This window comes from Lithobates pipiens, unplaced genomic scaffold (genome assembly GCF_037356315.1).
Source record: "Lithobates pipiens isolate NorthernLeopardFrog02 unplaced genomic scaffold, aLitPip1_a1.2 Scaffold_27, whole genome shotgun sequence".
Classification (NCBI taxonomy): Eukaryota; Metazoa; Chordata; class Amphibia; order Anura; family Ranidae; genus Lithobates; species Lithobates pipiens.
The window spans coordinates 204428683-204447344 of NW_027507788.1; the positions used below are offsets into that span (position 1 = coordinate 204428683).

General features: G+C 44.0%; 1 protein-coding gene across 1 annotated transcript in view; it reads right to left on the reverse strand.

The window, feature by feature from the left end:
* Positions 1-8475: 8475 nt before the first annotated feature.
* The window catches only part of ANKK1 (ankyrin repeat and kinase domain containing 1), a 168616-nt gene continuing 158429 nt past the window's right edge, over positions 8476-18662 (reverse strand). Inside the window, exon 8 of the mRNA XM_077458132.1 lies at positions 8476-15271. Within this exon, the coding sequence (XP_077314258.1) occupies positions 13965-15271 (1307 nt within the window). The 3' untranslated portion in view covers positions 8476-13964. The remainder of the gene's footprint in view (positions 15272-18662) is intronic.

Here is an 18662-nt window from a genome sequence, read left to right on the forward strand (position 1 = left end):
ATTATGGTTTAAAACCATAAAACATGCATGAATCAGGTAGAGTGAGGGACAGAGCCAATTGTAAGCATGACCCCCGTAGGCAAATATGGAGATACACGGGAGAGTTTGTAGGGGGCTGGAAAAGTATGATGGTAGCCTGACTATGAGTCTATATAGTGCTGCATTCACAGCTGAAGTGCATCTGCTAAGCAAATCTATCACTATATCAAGTCTTTATCCAGCAAGCAGTGTCAACTCTTGTTTGTGTCGCTTCAAGACAGATGCTCAGCCAAAGCCTTCCCAATGGACATCCCTGTCCTCAGCATATGTGGCTCTGCCTGCTCCTCCTCTGTTCACTGACAAACAGATCACTGAGAATGATCAGCGGATCAGCGCTGCCTATCAGTCCCCATCAATGCCTCCTCATGAATACAGCCTCACCAGTGCCTCCTCATCAGGGCCCATCAGTGCCACTTATCAGTGCCCATCAGTGCCATCTCATCAGTACCTTTCAATACCACCTCATCAGTACAGCCTCCCCAGTGCCTCCTCATCAGGGCCTATCAGTGCCATTTCATCGGTGCCCATCAGTGCCACCTCATCAGTGCACATCAGTGCAGCTTCATCAGTGCCTATCAGTGCAATCTCATCAGTGGCCTTCAGAGCAGCCTCATCAGTGCCCATCAGTGCACATCAGTGAAGAAGAACAATTACTTAATTGCAAAATGTTATAACAGAAACTAAGAAAAAAAAAATCAACATTTGTGGTCTTTTTTTCCATTTATTTAGCAAAAAATAAAAACATCATTGGTGATTAAATACCACCCAAAAAAAAGCTGTCTCAATAAATTGATAAAAATGTCATTTGGGTATAGTGTTGCAGGACTGCGCAATTGTCATTCAAAATGCGACATGCGTTGAAAGCTGAAAATAGCCCTGGGCAGGAAAGGGGTGAAAGTGCCTGGTATTAAAGTGGTTAAAACTGACTTATTTTGCATGCTCAGACTCCTGGTTTTGACATGTTTTACAAATTGTTTTATTGTTTTGATTTGTAAGAAAAGTGACTGACCAAGCCGGGGCAAATCAGGGCAAAGTAGACAGAGGTATGAACATTATTTCGTTTAGAATGACATGTGGAGTACTGTATATGTGAGGTGGCAGCAAAATGCCATTTTATCAAAAAATTCATGACAATCTAAAGTCATCTCTATGTCTGCCTACCTGTTCACAGAGTGTTTTTTTTTTTTCAATATACCATTCTCATAGTTACCAAAACCTTTTTTTTAATTCCCTGGGAAAAGGAAAATTCATACCTTGCAGTAGGGTTGTCCTTGCTCTGCAAGAGTTAAATGCTTGTGTTTGTCTAGGGTACTGGAAAACTGTAGTTTTGTTCCCCCGCAAAGTATCATAATTGTAGGACCCTCCTGTGAATAGCAATATCACTCTTCGGCATCATTCCTTTTATAGTACAGCAAACAAATCCCCTCAGCCAGGAACCCGTGACGGCAATACACACACAAAATGGATGGCTCTTGTGCATATTGTATATCTAATGTAGACACATTTAACATTTTTTTTATTTGTATAGTAAAGACTGTCAATATTTTATCTACATACTGTATATGTAGCACATTCAAAGTCCCATTCTTCTTCTCTGCTAAATGCCCCTTGTGGGCTGGGGGGATTTGTTTGTAATTTTACTCCCCCAGCAGCCATTGAGCTCCTCTTTTCTGCATTGCTTCGGCAGTGGACTGTCCCTTGGTGTCATCATGTCCAAAATGATATTAGTATGAGTTGTCGTTTTTCAAATAGCACATTCAAATATCAAAAGCAGACAATTCTGCAATGTGTTTCAATTCACCTAGTACATTTTTTGTTTCGCATCGTGCTTTTTACAAGCTTAAGTTAGGTTTAACCACTTGCCGACCGGCCCATAGCCGAATGATTGCCACAGCATGGTCGGATAACTCTGGGAGGGTGTAATATGACGTCCTCCCAGAATCACGCTCCAGTGCACCCCATGGGGCCCACACCCAGGAATGTTCATGCCCGTTGGGTGTCCCAGACTCGGCGTGTCACCGATCGGGGTAAAGGGCCAATGACAGCGGTCCTTTACCACGCGATCAGGCCATCCAATGATGGCATGATCACTTGTAAACAAACCGGACCATGTCTGGTTTGGCTCCTCCCTTATCTTCATGTCGATCGGTACAGCTTGTGAGGAGTGGGGGGGAGTCAGGCACAGCAGTGCTGTGGGCTGGATCTGAAGTTCCCACAGCACTGATCTGTGCTCATACATGTCTCATCCATGCTCCTTCCATGGATCATCCATGCTCCATCCATGTCTCATCCATGCATCCATGCTCCATCCATGCTCCATCCATGGCTCATCCATCCCATCCATGGCTCATTCAACCCCATTCAATGCTCATTTATGCTCACCAATCCCCATCCATGGCTCATTCATGGCTCATCCATGCCACATCAGTGATCATCCATGCCACACCCATGCCACATCAGTGCTCATCTGTGCCATATCCATGCCCCATCAGTACTCATCCGTGCCACATAAGTTCTCAACCATGCCACATCCATGCCACATCAGTGCTCATCCATGTCGCACTAGTTCTCATCCATGCCACATCCATGCCACATCAGTGCTCATCCATGTCACATCAGTTCTCATCCATGTCACATCCATGCCACATCAGTTCTCATCTGTGACACAACCATGCCACATCAGTGCTCATCCATGTCACACCAGTTCTCATCCATGTCACATTCATGCCACATCAGTTCTCATCTGTGACACAACCATGACACATCAGTGCTCATCCATGCCACATCCATGCCACATCAGTGCTCATCTGTGCCACATTCATGCCACATCAGAGCTCATTCATGCCACATCAGTACTCATCCGTGCCACATCCATTTTAATAAAGAAAGTACTTTGCTAGTTTTAGAAAGAGCAGCTTAGTAGTGCATTCTATTATTAAGTCTATGATCTACTAGAACACCTAGATAAGGCATATCACTAAATGGCGGACTGCAGTCCAAAAACGGGTCGCAAGGCAATCCTATCTGCACTTCGGCTCTGGCACTTAGCAGCCCGAGTATCCTCTCCCGGCTGACAGCTTCCTTCTCCCGCTGCCGCCACATAATTCATTAATAGCAAGCAGAAGACAGAAGGCGTGGCATGCCTAGACAGAGGGCGGGAAATGCTTTTCCAGTTAATAAGCCAGTGATTTATTGCTAGTATGTGGGGCGCTCCTGGCAACCAATCACCTGCCTGCTACCACGAAAAGCATATCCAACCCTCTGGACCTTCTGCCGTCTACCACAGTGTAAGGTAGGATCAAAAAAATTGCAGGAGGATTGCAAGGAAGGGAGGAGGGCTGAGAAGGGGACTGAGATGAAAGTAAGGAGCTGTAAAGGGGACTAGGGTGCAAGGAAGGGGGGCTGCAAAGTGAACTGAGGGTGCCAGGAAGGGGGGTTGTGAAGGACTGGGGTGAAAGGAAGGCGGGCTGTGAAGGGGACTTCAATACAAGGAGGGCGGCTGTGGAGGGCACTGGGATGCAAGAAAGGGGGGGCTGATGTAAAGAGTGGAGGTCTCTGATGTAAGGTGGGGGTGCTGTGATGTGAAGGGGGCACAGGACATTTAAGTAAAGGAGGCACTGTGATGTAAAGGGGGATGTAATGAAAGATGGAGGACTTGGATGCAAGGGGGGTGTGATATAAAGCAGGCACTGTACAACGGCGTTCCACGCCACTTCGTATGTTACTTCCGGTCCACGACACCTACTTTCGGTCTGTCGTGGCGACTTCCGGTTCACAGTGATTACTTCCAGTAATGCATCCTACACGTTATCTCACATCGCGTACCTTGGGACTTCCTCAGGGACTAGGTGAAGAAACGGAGCCATAGCACAAACATGAGATCGGACCTCTGCTGGATGACAATTTAAAATGGCCATACCTACATGAATTTTAATTCATTACACCCAACCTAGATTTTTCTCAACCAATGACCCCCCCCCCCCCCCCCCCAGTTGTTCTTTTCCTAGAATGTATGATGTACAGTATTATTGTTTTTAGCCCCAAAGTTCATAACTTTCATTTATCAACATAAAACCTCAGGTGCTACATAGTTGCCCAATTACATAGTGCATTGAGGTCAGCTTGCAATTTTGAGACTTCCTATACTTCCTTTTTCTAGTGCATTTTTTTAAATGATTAAAAATAAGTATTGAACACGTCACCATTTTTCCAGGGTAAATATATTTCTAAAGGTGCTATTGACATGAAATGTTCACCACGTGTCGGTAACAAACCATGCAATCCATACATATAAAGACAAAAAAAACAAATAAATTCAGAAATTAGGTTATGTGTAATAAAATAGAATGGCACAGGGAAAAAATATTGAACAGATGAAGAAAGGGAGGTGCAAAAAAGTATGGAAAGCCAAGACATCAGCTGAAATCTATCAGTAATTAGAAAGCAACCTTGCCCCTTATCGGTGCAAATTAAAATCAGTTGGTTCAGCCTCACCTGACGGCCTATAAAAAGGTGTCTCGTTACCAGGGTGTCACAAGAAACATCTCATGATGGATGAAAGCAAAGAGCTTTCTCAAGACCTTTGCAACCTTATGCCGCGTACACACGGGCGGACTGTATGGCGTACTTAGTTCGTCATACAATCCAACGGACAGTCCGTCGTACTTTCGACTGAACGGACTTGACCACACACGGATGCACAAACAGTCCATCGAAAGCTTGCACGATGACGTGTACAGCACGTACGACGGGACTAGAAATAGGAAGTCCAAGACACAGCAAAGCCCCCTTCCGCCGTGTAAATCCTTTCTGGGCATGCGCCATTCTTAGTCCATCGAACTAGCATACTGACTAGCGGATTGTCCGCTGAAACCAAAGTACGACGGACAGAATTTCGAAAAATCCGAAATTCTTAGTACGCCGGACTGCACGCTGAAAAAGTCAGCTGAAGCCCACACACGAGCGGATTGTCCGCTGAAATGTGTTTCGACGGACTAAGTACGCCATACAGTCCGCCCGTGTGTACGCGGCATTACTGTTGCAAAACATACAGATGGTATTGGTTGCAGAAGGATTTCTGAACTTTTGAGTAAGAGTTGTCCAAGAGCCAAGGATCACTTGTGGAGATCTTCAGAAATACCTGGAATTAGCAGTATAGCAGTACCCCTGTAGGGCCTGCTAAGTGATGTGGCACACCTGTCACCCTGTCCAGCCCGACATTCACTTCCCAATCATCATGGGTACAATGAACAGTCCAGATGTTTATGTTGTTGCTTTATTGAGGGGATAGAACTTGGATGGGTAAGGGACTTTATGGGATGCCTTGTGGAACAAACAATTGGACAATTGTATAGCAATCAACTGCAGGATTGTATAGCAATCAATTGGGAAAGCTATATACACTTTGCTACTACAGTCTCCTTTCTCAGGCAAAGCTAGCACATATTTAGGCCTGACACTGACTCAGCCAAGCCTTAGCAACCCCCATTTGCAGGCAGAGACCGTGGCCCCCTTTAATGTAGCAAAAATAGAAATAGGAAGTCTTTAGTGCTAGCTTCCCTAGGTGGACTACTGCCCCCAGTAAGCCCTCTTCAGGCCCTGCCAGCTCTCCTGACTGCAGCTGCCCATGACATTGCAATCCTCAGTGACTCCACATCCAGCTCTGACTGTTTCCTCTCAGTCCTCTCTGGCATGCCTCTCCAGTCCTCCTGATAGCAAGTCACTCACCAGCCCTCCTGACTGCAAAGTGGTGATTCCCTCCTTAAGACTTTCCAGGCAGTACTAGCTCCTGCTGTCCTCTCTGACTCCTCTCTGTGCCTTCTGTTCAGATCCTTCATGAGACCTTGAAGGGATCATCCTGCACTGAGTCCCAGGCCCATGGTCACCCTCCCAGACTGGGCAGTTCCCTCAAAGTCCCCAACAGCCTAGTACTCCATCCTCAGTTCTTCCACCTGACAACTCCTCCCCAGCTGGGCTGACCCTAGGTATTTCAAATCCTTTGATGGGGATTGGTCAGGGCTCCCTGAGACACTCCAATAGCTCCACCTCTCTTCCCCTCCTCTTCTTCTAGAATCCGGTAAGCATGAAGTGGTGATGTGTGTGAGTCACAGCTGCTGCACTGAGCCACTCCTAGCCCACACAGATCCAGCTAGGCCTGCCTAAATTTACCTGCACTGCAAAAATCCTAACCTCTAGCACCTACCTATGTGGAGGGTGCTACAGCAGGTACAATTGTTACAAAGAAAACAATAAGTAATTCACTCAACCAACATGGCCTCTATCTATGCTCGCTCGCCATGCATGACTCCATTGCTGAAGAAAAAGCATGTTCAAGCTTGTTTAAAGTATATATATATATATATATATATATATATATATATATACATACACACATACATGCAGTATATTACCAAAAGTATTGGGACACCTGCATTTACACGCACATGAACTTTAATGACATCCCAGTCTTAGTCCGTAGGATTCAATATTGAGCTGGCCCACCCTTTGCAGCTATAACAGCTTCAACTCTTCTGGGAAGGCTGTCCACGAGGATTAGAAGGGTGTCTATGGGAATGTTTTACCATCCTTCCATAAGCGCATTTGTGAGGTCAGGCACTGATGTTAGACGAGAAGGCCTGGCTCGCAATCTCCGCACTAATTGATCCCAAAGGTGTTTTATCGGGTTGAGGTCAGGACTCAGTGCAAGTCAGTCAAATCTCTCTACCTCAGACTCCCTCACCCACGTCTTTATGGACCTTGCTTTGTGCACTGATGTGTAGTCATGGTGGAACAGGAAGGGGCCATTCCCAAGCATGAAATTGTCCAAAATGTCTTGGTATGCTGATGCCTTAAGAGTTCCCTTCACTGGAACTAAGGGGACAACCACTGAAAAGCACACCATAATCCCCCCTCCACCAAATGATTTGAAGGGTGGTCCAATACTTTTAAGCTTTATAAACACGATCGGATTGTTGGCCAACAAAACCGCGGAATTTTGTCCGAAGGACGTTTGCCCTAACTTGTCTTGCATTGACATGGCGACACAATTACTGGACAACAATTACAAATGTAGTGATGTACTATGTTGTTTTTCAGCTCTTTATCGCCACCCTTTGGGCTCCTTCTGCTAATTTTGTGTTAGTAGAAGTTTGGTGAATGTTGATTCACACTTTTCATTTCACGCTGCTCAGTTTTCACTTTTCATTTTGCGCTATTCAGTTCGTTCTTGAACCAGCCATGTTGAATCGGAGGAGATAGCGTGTTAATTATCATTGGCCTTTCAGTTATTGCTTTGACATTATATTTTTGGTTGAATAATGATTTGATTTGGTATATTTTCTATATTTTTGGATGCATAGAATGCACTTTTTGGTCAAGTTCCATTGGCAGATAGCATGTGTACTTTTATTTGTTTTCTTTTTTTTTAATGCACAATAAAAAATTGTGGAGAATAATACTTGACTATGTGTTTTACTTCAAATGACAGTTTGGGAGTAGGCAGTTACATTTAAAAAAAAAATACAATGTCAAATTGATAAGGGACACCAACATAGTTCTATTTTTGATCTTAAAAACTACGGGATAATGGTGTTGTGGTAACTTGCCCCCTCCCAAAAAAAAAAAAAAACATAATACCGTATATACTCGAGTATAGGTCGATCCGAATATAAGTCGAGGCCCCTAATTTACCACAAAAAAAATGGGAAAACGTATTGACTCGTGTATAAGCCGAGGGTGAGACATGCAGCAGCTACTGTTACAGCTTAAAAGAGTGGAAAAGAGGGTCAACTGTGTCCATCCCTGTGTCCATCACTGTGTCCATCACTGTGTCCATCCCTGTGTCCATCACTGTGTCCATCACTGTGTCCATCACTGTGTCCATTGCAGCCTACCTGTGTCCTGTGCATGCCTCTTTGTCCTTCTGCAGCCTCTGTGTGCCATTTTGCACCGATCTGCATGTTTAAAAAACATACGGCGGCCATGCCAGGATCGCCGCACCTCTCCTCCTCGTCTGTGACAGACGGCGGCCATTCCACTGTTTAAAAGCCGCGCCTCCGTCTGTGATAGGTGGAACACTCAATTTCCCAGCAGTCAGTGTTCCGCCTATCACAGACATCCTCTCATCCTCGTCTGTAGTATGAATGGCCGCCGTCTGTCTGCACGACATGCTGATCGGGTAGGCAGACGGCGGTGACTCGAGTATAAGCCGAGGGGGGCACTTTCAGCCTAAAAAAAGGGGCTGAAAATCTCGGCTTATACTTGAGTATATACGGTAATATTATTCTTGATATATCTAGAAAAAAAGCCTTTGGAAATTTGTTTGCAATAACTCCATCCATATCACCATCAAAGCAGATTTTTTTTTATTATCCCATTAAAGAAGAAGAGAATTATGCGCTGCATTTTGAGATTTCATGATTTGTTACGTCACGAATGTTTACCAAAACAAAGGTGCTTTATTGTTGTCATGTAGGTGAATTAAACAGCATATCCGTTGGTACAGCACAGAGCATTGCATGAAAGAAATATTTGTGCACATACAGGTCAAGAAACAGTGTACATCAAAACACGCAGCAAAAGTTCACAGTCATAGGGACAGAAATACTCAGTAATCACAATCCAAACAGTTAGCTAGTAGCATATATTAACTAGTATTCATGCTATGATGTGTAATCCTCCTTGCTATGCTATGCTAGTCAGAAGTCCAGGGGGCCCATACATTTTCGTATTTCCATTGACAACCCCTGTTTATATATGTAATCCTATACATATGTAGGGCAGCTCCAATCTGTGCCTTCCAGTAGGAAAGGGGGGGGGGGGGGGGTTGGCTTAATCCATTTAAGGAGTATTTATTTTTTAGCATAAAATAGAAGGCATGAAATCAGTCATTTGGTGTGATGAGAGCGTTGTTCATCATCATAAAGCCCCAATAAGGCCAACTCAGGTAGCATTGGAAGGGACAGTTGCAGTCTAGAGTTTATTTCTCCAAATACCTCCGTCCAGTAGGCCTGGTGATGATAGGACAGTCCCAGAACATATGAAAAAAAGGTTCCTATGTGTGCTTTACATCTAAGACACTTCAAGGTCCCTATCCGGAAATATTCTGTGGAGTCTTTGAGGCGTATAGTATTTTCTGTGCAAAAAATGTTACCTGAATGAGTTTGTCCTTAGAGGAGATAACTAATTTGGAACCATAGTCCAAACAGTTCTCCCATCCCTCCCTGTAGAGGTGAGGGTATGTCACTGTGCCATATTTCCCATAATTTCTCTAGCTTGGGGGAGTCAGTGCCCATGAGTGCACCACATAGAGTGGATAAGGGTTTAGCTAGGTCCCCTGGGACCAGGAGTTCCTCTATAGGGTCAGCCTGGAGGATGAGCGGGCGAGAGAATACGTCAAAAAATTTGATTCTCCATTAGGAACACTAGTTTACAAGACCGTCCGCTTCTGACTCGTCCTTGCTTCCGAGCATGTGTGTTTGTACTTTGGACTTTTGTACGATGGACGTGTGTACACACACTCAGAAAAATTGAACAACAGACATTTGTTCTCTGAAAATTTTAAAACATGTTATCCAACATTTGTCCACGGAAAGTTGGCCAACAATTGTCTGATGGAGCATACACACGGTCAGATTTTCCACCAACAACCTGTCATCACACATTTCCCTTCAGAAAATCTGATTGTGTGTATGAGGCTTTAGTGTAATAATATAGTGTGGATGAGAGAGTTTGAGGTGGAGGAACTTGATTGGCCCCATGCTTTGTGCACAGCATTGGGCTGTTTCCCAGGGGTATGCCTTCATTGTTTCCATAAAAATACTTTTACCTTTAGTCTTTATATGCTGTTTGGTCATACTATGTGTCACCAGCGTCTACTAAGCTTTATGTGGATGGGATTATGAATGAATGAATGAAATGCTTGTATAGCGCACAATGCGAACTGAATCGCCTCTAGGCGCTGTGGCGAGCTTTGATCATCTGCTAAAAGAGGAAGGTCTTGAGTTTTTTCATAAAAGCCAGGTGATTTTCTTCCAGGCAGATGTTGATTGGTAGAGCATTCCATAGCCGAGGCCATGTTATGTCCTCTATTGGCCGTCCCCATTATGGTAATTTACTGACTGAGACTTCTTTCCTGCCCCTGCTATAAGCAACTATCAATTTCTGTTTGTACTCATCAGAATGAGCCACTTGCTGTCCACTTGATCACAGCGTGGTTGACCACTCCATATATTTGGATCTGTCCTGGTTGCTATGACATTTTTAATGGAGGTGCATCTCATTTGAAGATAGTGAGATTTATTGTTCTCTCTTGCTACGTCTTTGAACCTTTTTCCGTGTCCTGAGGAAGCTTTTACCGTGAAATGCGTAGACGTGACGCACAAGGGCTCAATGTACAAATGATATCATTTCATATGATTTTTATATTGTTTTGAACACTGTTATGATATTGTAATTTTCAATAAAATAAATATTTTTTTTCTACTTTCCTATTTGCCTCCATGCCTTAAAAGTCCGACCTGTTGATATCTATTTGGTATCTTCTTTGTTTTCCCTTGATACATTACGGATGTGGCATTGTGGGTGCTCCCTCCTTCCTATTTCTAATTTAACATATTTTCAAATATTTAACAAGACTCAACTATTGAAGAATAGAAATAAGCTTAATTACAGCAATATGTAAAAACACATACAGAGTGAATACATTATGTACATAATATTTACACATTTAATTAAAATGTTCCCTTCATGCATGCATGCACCTATATATGTGGTAAATTGTATGTGTGTCCATGAACAAACATATACCAAATCTTTAAAGCCCAACTGAAGTTGCAGAAATAGTTATGCAGTCAGATTGTACTGACGAAATCTATTTCTATGTCTTAGCTCTTCATTCCTGGTACAAGAGCTGTTCAAGGAATCTACCTATGGCTGGGTAACATAAAAGACATCAGAATTAAACCCGGAACACTCTTTAACATAACAGAACTCATCAGATAGACCTCATCTCCGTTTTTTGTAATACAATGTTGGGAGGCTTGTGCTGAAGGATGTGGATATTATTCAGCTATGTCAGTACAAAGCACTGCAGTGGCAGAACAAGAATCAGCATCAGTCATTGGAAAAAAGGGTATTTTATAGTTATACCAAGAAAAAAAAAATTGAAGGTCATTATACTATGTTGGGGTTAAAAGCCAATATAAAGGCCAATATAAAGGCATGAAACTGTATTGGGGCTTTAAAGAGCTATAAAGAGGAAGTAAACCCTGATGGGTTTACTTCTTCTTTGTCTCCCTGCAAAGGTAAAGCATAATGGGCTACTATGCATTGCATAGTAGCCCATTATGTGTCAGTTACCTGACACAGGAGCCAGCCATGTCCCCGCTGTCCCCTGTAGTACGGAGTGTCCATCTTCTTCCGGGTATCGCTGCTCCGGCCACTCACAGCACTGGAGCAGCGATGACGTCACTCCCGCGCATGCACACGGGAGCCGCCACTAACGGCATGCTGCTAACAGCGATAGTGCGCATGCTCGCCGCTGTCTACGGCGCATGTGCCGTAGACAGCAGTGCCTGTCTTTTATTAGATATTTCTTGGACCTACAGGTAAGCCTTAATCTAGGCTTACCTGTAGGTCAAAGTGGTTTGTAAGGGTTTACAACAACTTTAACCGGTTCCCGACCAGCGCACGCCGATGTACGTCGGCAGGATGGCACAGGCAGGCATATTGGCGTACAGGTACGTCTAATCTTTAATGCCGCCCGGCCATCGCCGCGTGCCGGTCTGGACCCCCGTGAGTCCGGTCGCGGGTCCCGTGGACTCGATCGCTGCGGGCATACCCGCGATTGTCTCACGGGGCGGCTGAATGGAGAAATGCCGTTGTAAACAGCATCTCCCCGTTCTGCCTAGCAACTAGTGACACTGATCTCTGCTCCATGTGATTCGAGCAGAGATCAGTGTTCACTAAATGAAAGCCCAGCCCCCAACAGTTAGTAACACACCCCTAGGAACACTTAAACCCTACACTGCCACCCACTGGTTAACCCATTCACTGCCAGTGTCATTTACACAGGAATCACTGCATTTGTATAGCAGTGATTGCTGTATAAATGACAATGGTCCCAAAAATGTGTCAAAAATGTCTGATGTGTCCGCCCTAATGTCGCAGTCACAATAAACATCGCTGATCGCTGCCATTACTAGTAAAAAAAAAAATATTAATAAAAATGCCATAAAACTATCCCTATTTTGTAAACGTTATAACTTTTACACAAACCAATCAATAATCGCTTATTGCGATTTTTTTTTTACCAAAAATATGTAAAAGAATACGTATCGGCCTAAACTGAGGGAAAAAAATGTTTTTTTATATATTTTTGGGGGATATTTATTATAACAAAAAGTAAAAAAAAATGCTGCTTTTTTCAAAATCGACGCTTTATTTTTGTTTATAGCGCAAAAAATAAAAACCGCATGGGTGATCAAATACCACCAAAAGAAAGATCTATTTGTGGGGAAAAAAAAGGATGCCAATTTTGTTTGGGAGCCACGTCGCATGACCATGCAATTGTCAGTTAAAGCAACGCAGTGCCAAATCACAAAAAGTGGTCTGGTATTTGACCAGCAAAATGGTCCGGGGCTGAAGTGGTTAACAAGGAATCGTGTTGCACTAGAGATCAGGCTGCAGTGGGCATATTTGAAATATGTAACTCTTTTTAATAGGCTTGTTACCTTTTTTTGCACAGGCTGTGAAATTATTATTAAAAATTTTGAAGACAGAACAACTTCAATTGGACTGTATAAGCTATTATTTAGAAGTTTTTTTTACAGAAAAACTATGGTATTAGTTCTTTCCGAACTAGTGTTCCTTGTGACACCTAGCCAGTATTGACATTTTTAAATTTTTCACCCAATTCTGCAGGATAACCTTTAAGTATTGAAAGGAAATCTGACAAGGAGAAAAATTGTAGAACACACATATAAATTAAAAATGTGTCTTGGAGATGACTTTCACTATTACTAATGCTCTAAGCAATGACTCACAAATCTATGAAAAATACAACCTTAATACAAACCATCTCAATCCAACTACACTTCTTACTGCTCATGCACCATGTACCTGTCAGAGTTATTAATTGAAATTTGTGGAGTATTTTTTGACATGGTGATGTGCACATATGTGTGATAAGGAAGATATCATGGATGGAACTGTGACAATTGCTTATCTTCCCAGGAGTATAATTTTAAAGCCTCATACACACGATCGGACTTTGTACAAACTTTCCCGTGGACTTTTGTCCACAAGTTTGTATTGCATACACACGATCAGACTTTTTGACAACAAACACGAACGTAGTGACGTCACAATGTACTGACAACACTTCAAAAGAGGACGTTCAATGACTCCAGCGGCACCTTTGGTCAACTTCTGTATTGTAGTCTGATCTTTTGCATTGGTTCTGCTCATGCGTGTTTGTACCTTGTACAAAAGGCCGATGCTTTTGCGTACACACGATCGTACTTTGCTCCATCGGACTTATGTTGTCAAAAAGTTTGTCCATTCGCACAGCCAACAAAAGTCAGATGAAAACAGAAAAAGTTTGTCCGATGAAGCGTACACACGGTCGGATGTTGCTCCAAAACAGCTAATTTGCATGTTTGTTGTCAAAAAGTCCGACCGTGTGTACGGGCCTTAACAATGTATACTGTAGTATAGGTTTCCAACATCATTTACAAAAAATCTGAAGTTCACATGTAGTTTTTCCATAATTAACAGGTAATAATATTTAAAAAAAAACACAACAACAAACGTATGTTCTTCACATTAAACAAGTTGATAATACATTGATAGTGTACAGTATATAAATTGGTAGAACTGTAAATTTGCATATAAGTTTTCAAGTAGAAATATGAATTTTAGAAACTCTAATTGTGCAGAGTTAAATCTTGGAAATTCAGGTAAGGTCCCAATTCTTCACTTACTTCCTCTGAACTGGTAGAAGAGGTATCTGAACCTCCCTCCAGCAGAGTCGCAATGCTGTGTTTACGATTCCTTACTGCCAGCTGTAAGGGTGTGCAACCGCTACTGTCTTCTATATTCTGCTTGGCATTAGCCCGGAGAAGAGTCTTTACAATGGCTGCATTAGCATTTAGTACTGCCACATGTAACGGAGTCCAACCAAACTTATTTTGAGCATCCACATTAGCTTTCTTCTCAATAAGTTTGATAACATTGCCAAACGAACTCCGTTGCACTGCAAGGTGCAGCGGTGTCCAGCCAGACATTTCTGCTAAATTTGGGTCAGCTCCAAAATCCAAAAGAAGAGAAATTATGGAGTCATCACTGTAGCGTACCGCCAGGTGGAGTGGCGTCCATTTCATATCTCCTTCAGCATCTAAGGCAGCATTATTGTCCTTAAGCAAATGTATTATTTCAATATGTCCTTTAAAAATTGCAAGATGCAGTGGTGTCCAGCTCTGATTGTTTTTGATGTTCACCTGAGCACCATGCTTTATGAGGAGTTTACAGATCATGCTATTACCTTTTACAGCCGCCATATGCAAAGGGCTATAATGGCTTTGATCAACACAGTTGACATTAGCTCCCTTTTGTATCAAATGCTGTACCACTCGGACATATCCTCTATCTGCAGAAATGTGAAGGGGAGTCCTGAGATTCTTTTGCTTTGCATCTCGGTCAGCTCCTTGGCTAATCAGCAGTTTAACAAGTTTGTAGTGACCAAAATAGGAAGCTATATGAAGAGCTGTCTTCCCATCTGTTTCCTGGCAATTTGGGTTTGTCTGACGGGTGAAAAGGACCCGGGCAACATTTTCAAAGCCATTTTGAGAAGCCAGGTGAAGTGCTGTCCAACCATCTCGTTCCACTGCATCTACCTGAGCTCCATGGTCCAACAGAAGGCGTGCTATCCGATCATCTCCAGCCTGGGCTGAAAAATGCAAAGGTGACCAATTGTCTTCATCGATTATGTTCACATCCGCCCCATTTTCTATTAAAATAGTACAGACGTCAAGGAGCTTTTTTTGCACCGCCAAGATGAGCGGTGTGTATCCACTCACCGTGCGGCTATTAATGTTAGCATTCAGGCTGAGGAAATGGTTTACTTTCTCAAGGTTTCCTTGAAATACGGCAAGGTGAAGAAGTGTGAAGTTGTTTTCATCTACCCAGGACATGTTATCACTGTTGTTTTGAAAAATTTCACTAATGAAGATCTCTGTTAGGAGAAAAAAAAAATCAGTTTTAGTAAGGCTATTGAACTTTTCTCTGTATACCTATTTTCCTTGAAAGAAAAAACTTGATGAGTAGGGAGATTTAACATTGTGAACATTACGTGGAAAGTAAAGTGTATTTTCAGTGAGCACATATTTTTTAATATCAGAGTTTACTTTATAGTAATTTTTGATATGCATTCCCAGACATCGGGAGCATATCACTAATGCCGTGTACACATGACCGGACTTTTCGAGGGACTAGGTCCGACAGACTTTCGACGGAGTTCTGACGAACTTTCCGAATGAACGGACTTGGCCACACACAATCACACCAAAGTCCGACGGATTTGAACGTGATGACGTACGACCAGGCTAGAATAAGGAAGTTCATAGCCAGTAGCCAATAGCTGCCCTAGCGTCGCTGTTTGTCTGTCGGACCAGCATACAGACGAGCGTATTTTTCGATAGGAACTGGATCCGGAGGAGTTCCGGTGGAAAAATTTGAAACATGTTTCATTTCTAAAGTCTGTCGGATTTTTGCAAATCAAAAGTCCGCTGCAGCCCACACACGATCGAATAGTCCTCCGGAATTGTTCCATCCGACCTTTGAGTTCGATAAGTCCGCTCGTGTGTACGGGGCATTACTCCTCTTCCTTCTACAATGTAGTATTTGGTGCCAATCTCGAACCTCTAGCTCTGTCATGCGAGGGCAAGGTATAAATATATCCCATAGTTTGTAGTTGCTTATTGGGATTTTATTTTCACAAGAAAATACGTAGCAGGGTATGTTTTGGCCTAAATTTATGACGAAATTAGATTTTTTTTTATTGGATATGTTTTACAGCAGAAATTAAACAATATTTTTTTTTTTTCAAAATGTATTTTTTTTTGTTTATAGCACACAAAATAAAACCCGCAGAGGTGATCAAATTCCACCAAAAGAAAGCTCTACTTGTGGGGCAAAAAATGAAATAAATGTTATTTGGGTACAGCAACGCACAACCATGCAATCGTCAGTAAAGTTATGCAGTGCCGTATCACAAAACATGGCCTGGTCATGAAGAAGGGTAAATTTTGTGGGGGTCAAGTCGTTAAAACCACTTTAATTCCTACTTCTCCCCATCAAAGTTCCAATTTTAATTTTGGACCTTTAGATGCAGACTTCTACACTCATACAGCAGTGAACTGTAAAGTGTTTATCTGTTCTCCTGTAATGAAATGCATGTTCAAGTCATGGTCAATGCAATAGAGAAAAATGGTTGTCCTAGTTTATGTGTTGAACTAGAGAATGGAAGTATTCTATACTATTTTCCTATGTGTGTTGTCATGAGCAGAATTACAATAAGAACAGATAAGCAATCCATCTCCCTGGCCCCATACAAGCAAAGGTCAGTGGATTTTTTATCGCTTGTATTTGAGGTCTGTACTACAACTAGGAGTGTTAGTAGCAGTGTCGATCATGATCTCCCTGGGCCCCTAACCAATATTCTGCTAAGGGCTTTGTACCTGACCCGTGATGTCGTGAACTATGTAAACCATTTGCCATTGCCACACAGTCACACCTAACACTTCAGTGCTCCCAATACAATCCTCCCTCCTTTCAACAAAACAGTAAAATAATAAGTACAACAATATAGAACAGAATGAGGTCCCTAGAGAGCCCCCTTACATTAGGGTCCTCAGAGAGCCCCTCCTTACACCAGGGTCCCCAGAGAGCCCCCCCCCTTACACAAGGGTCCCCAGAGAGCTCCCCTTAAATCAGTGTCCTCAGAGAGTCTTCCCCTACATCAGGGTCCCCAGAGAGCCTCCCCTACATTAGGGTCCCCAGAGAGCCCCCCCTTTCATCAGGGTCCCCAGAGAGCCTCCCCCTACAGCAGGGTCCCCAGAGAGCCTCCCCCTACAGCAGGGTCCCCAGAGAGCCTCCCCTTACATCAAGATCCCCAGAGAACCTCCCCTTACAACAGGGTCCCCAGAGAGCCCCCCTTAAATCAGTGTCCTCAGAGAGTCTCCTCCTTCATCAGGGTCCCTAGAGAGCTTCCCCCTACATTAAGGTCCCTTGAGAGCGTCCCCTTACATCAGGGTCCCCAGAGAGACTCCCCTTACATCAGGGTCCCTAGAAAGCCCCTCCTTACATCAGAGTCCCCAGAGAGTCCCCCTTACGTCAGTGTCTTCAGAGAGCCCCTCCTTACATCAGGGTCCCCAAAGAACTTCCCTACTTACACCAGGGTCCCCAGAGAGCCTCCCCTTACAGCAGGGTCCCCAGAGAGCCTCCACTTACACCAGGGTCTCCAGAGAGCCTCCCTACTAACACCAGGGTCCCCAGAGAGCCTCCCCTTACACCAGGGTTCCCAGAGAGCCCCTCCTTACATCAGGGTGCTCAGAGAGCCCCCCTTACACCAGGGTCCCCAGAGAGCCCCCCTTACACCAGGGTACACAGATAGCCCCCCCTTACATCAGGGTCCCAAGAGAGCCTCCCCTTACATTAGTGTCCCCAGAGAGCCCCTCCTTACACAGGATCCCCAGAGAGCCCCATCTCTTACATTAGTGTCCCCAGAGGGCCCCCTCTTACATCAGTGTCCCCAGAAAGCCCTTATATCAGTGTCCCCAGAGGGCCCTGTCATTACATTTGTGTCCCCAGAGAGCCCCCCTCTTACATTAGTGTCCCCAGAGGCCCCCCTCTTACATCAGTCTCCCCAGAGGGCCCCTTCCTTAAATTAGTTTCCCCAGAAAGCCCCCTCTTACATCAGGGTCCCCAAACAGCTGACTCCCCCCCTTTCAGAGGTTCCCCTGTACCTGGCTGGTGGAGGTGGGAGCTCTATTGTGTCCACAGGCAGGGGGATCTCCCTGGGGCTAGTAGTTCTATCTCCGAATGTATACAGCAGAGAGGGGAGTGGCCTCTGACCCAGGCATCAGCAACAGTGTTCAAGCAGAGTGAAAGTGAAACTGATACCTGCCCGGGTCAGAGGCTCCTCCCTTCTCCTCTTCACTGTATACACTGACACTCGAGAGAGTACTACAAGCCCCAGGGAGATCCCGCCGCCTGCACAGGCACCATAGAGCTGCCGATCAATGCCTTCCACCTCTTCCCGCTGCACTCTTAGCCCTTGTACACACGGTCGGAGATTCCGACAACCAAATCCGTTGGATTTTGTCCGTCGGATCTTGTCCGAAACTGTTGCATACACACGGTCGGACAAAGTTGTCGGAAAATCCGATCTTTCAGGACGTGATGACGTAATTTAGTTACGATGGGACTACGTTCAGGCTAGTAGCCAATAGCTTTGATGTAGGAATTTGATCTGAGCATACGTGGCACTTTGTCCGATCGGAATTCTCTACACATGATCGGAGTATGTTTGATCTGAGCATTTAAAAATATTTCCGGCAAGTTGG